Here is a 1917-nt window from a genome sequence, read left to right on the forward strand (position 1 = left end):
TGCATAAACTGCATCGTGCCGTCCATGATTATCAGCGTTAACATTCGTGCAAGCCCCTTCGTCGCCATAATTGCTTTCACATAAATTACTCTGGCATTTACCTCTTTCTCGCATGTGTGGGAAATTATATCGCCGGCAGTCAATAACCGGGCGGTTTTGTTGTGTATTTTTGGAACACGTAACATCTGGCTTAAACTCTTCATCGTCGATGCATTTGCCACTAGGAAGGTCTTCCTCCGGTTTTACGCTTTCGACTATTCATAATTGCAATGTTTTCTCCGGAATCAATGTCCTCAGTGCTTCGATGAGTATCATTATCTACGTCCTGTTCATTGCATCCAGCCACGTTTTGCATTGCGCATCGGTTATAATCTATCGAGGGTCCGGCCACAGCTTGCACACCTGCATTTTCCTGTTCGTGGCATTTCCGCCGTACTCGTTTAAATGGGGACAAAGGGCGGAAGTCTTGAACTGCAGGGCGTTGACGTATAGTGACTTCGTACCCTTTAGAACTTGGGTACGTGGGACTTGCGTACTCATCAGCACTTTTCGTATGTCACTGATTGTGTCCTCGTGTGAGTTCATCACATCATTCACATCACCGTTTTGTAGATCTTCCCAGTCCGACCAGCTTATGTCGTACGGATGGAAATCGATATCAGTAAACATGAAACGTTTATTTACGACTGGATAGCTGTTCTTGAATATTGGCTAATAGTAAAAACATAAATAATTATTATTTTTTCATTTTAGATTCTGACCGGAGCGATATATCATTGAATACAAATTTAATACAATCCATTAAACGGTGACCCACTTATAACCTACTGTACAGCAGAGCGACACTTACCCACCTTTTTATTTAAGTATAATATAATATTTTAGCATTTGAATCATTTACTAAATAATGTGTTACCCCGACTAATATCCGATAGTTTCTAATCCAGCATTCCACGAACTCTCTAACTGCTTTGCTCTTCGGAGGGTGGCCAAATAAAATATTAAACATTTTTATAACCACATGAGATCGGCAATTGATGGTTTTCAAAAAACGTTCGTACTCCTCCTTAGACACCGACCGTGGGTTGGTTCCAACTGTACGAGCAACGAATTCGAGTAAAACCAGCGCCACAATTTTTCGGAAATGCATGTTAATTTTAGAATAAAGTTCGGTTAGTGTTAAGAAGTATTTAGTATCAGTTAAAATGGGTGACCAACGTTTGAATAACATAAATACATATTTATTAATGGTATAAAATGGTATCCATAGCAGTATTATATTTTAATATAGGCCGAATTTATTAAAACACGGTTATACGTAATTTATTGTAATACGGCATGCATATTGCATATGCTGATCGCTGTACCAACAATGCACAATGAGATCGTTTTCTCCGTGATATTTTAAGTAGGCTAACCAAAATCACAGGAATGGTAGCTCAGAGTACTTACTACGATGTGTGTAAGTTTCAACACGATCGGTCAAAGGAATAATTTTATACGATTTTCCAAAGGGCGTTTAGCTGTTGCCGGGAGAGTCTCGCGGTAAACCAACCATGCACAATTAGATCGCTGTCTCCGAGATATTTGTAGTATGCTAACCAAAATCACAGGAATTGTAGCTCAGGGTACTTCCTACGATGTGTGTAAGTTTCAAAACATGGAGAATCTCTCATAAAATGCCCCAAATGTGAAAAAATGTATTCCGGAAAAAGACAACTACGATACCACGACAACAGAGTTCATTCACTCAAAAAACCATATAAGTGCAACAAATGCCGAATGCTGTGGTACATCAGGATGCTGGATGCTGTGGTGCAGCAGGATGCTGGATGCTGTGGTACATCAGGATGTTGGATGCTGTAGTGCAGCAGGATGCTGGGTGCTGTGGTACATTAGGATGTTGTGGTGCAGAAG

At 40.3% G+C, this 1917-nt stretch overlaps 1 protein-coding gene across 1 annotated transcript; it reads right to left on the reverse strand.

Moving 5' to 3' along the window:
- Positions 1 to 332: 332 nt before the first annotated feature.
- LOC126551807 (uncharacterized) lies at positions 333 to 1213 on the reverse strand. The gene is made up of 2 exons (XM_050206035.1): positions 917 to 1213; positions 333 to 711 (listed from the first exon to the last, which is right to left on the reverse strand). Exons 1-2 carry the CDS (start codon positions 1148 to 1150, stop codon positions 373 to 375), a joined length of 573 nt encoding a protein of 190 aa, XP_050061992.1. The 5' UTR covers positions 1151 to 1213; the 3' UTR covers positions 333 to 372.
- Positions 1214 to 1917: the final 704 nt, after the last annotated feature.

The sequence above is a fragment of the Aphis gossypii genome, chromosome X, assembly GCF_020184175.1.
Source record: "Aphis gossypii isolate Hap1 chromosome X, ASM2018417v2, whole genome shotgun sequence".
NCBI lineage: Eukaryota > Metazoa > Arthropoda > Insecta > Hemiptera > Aphididae > Aphis > Aphis gossypii.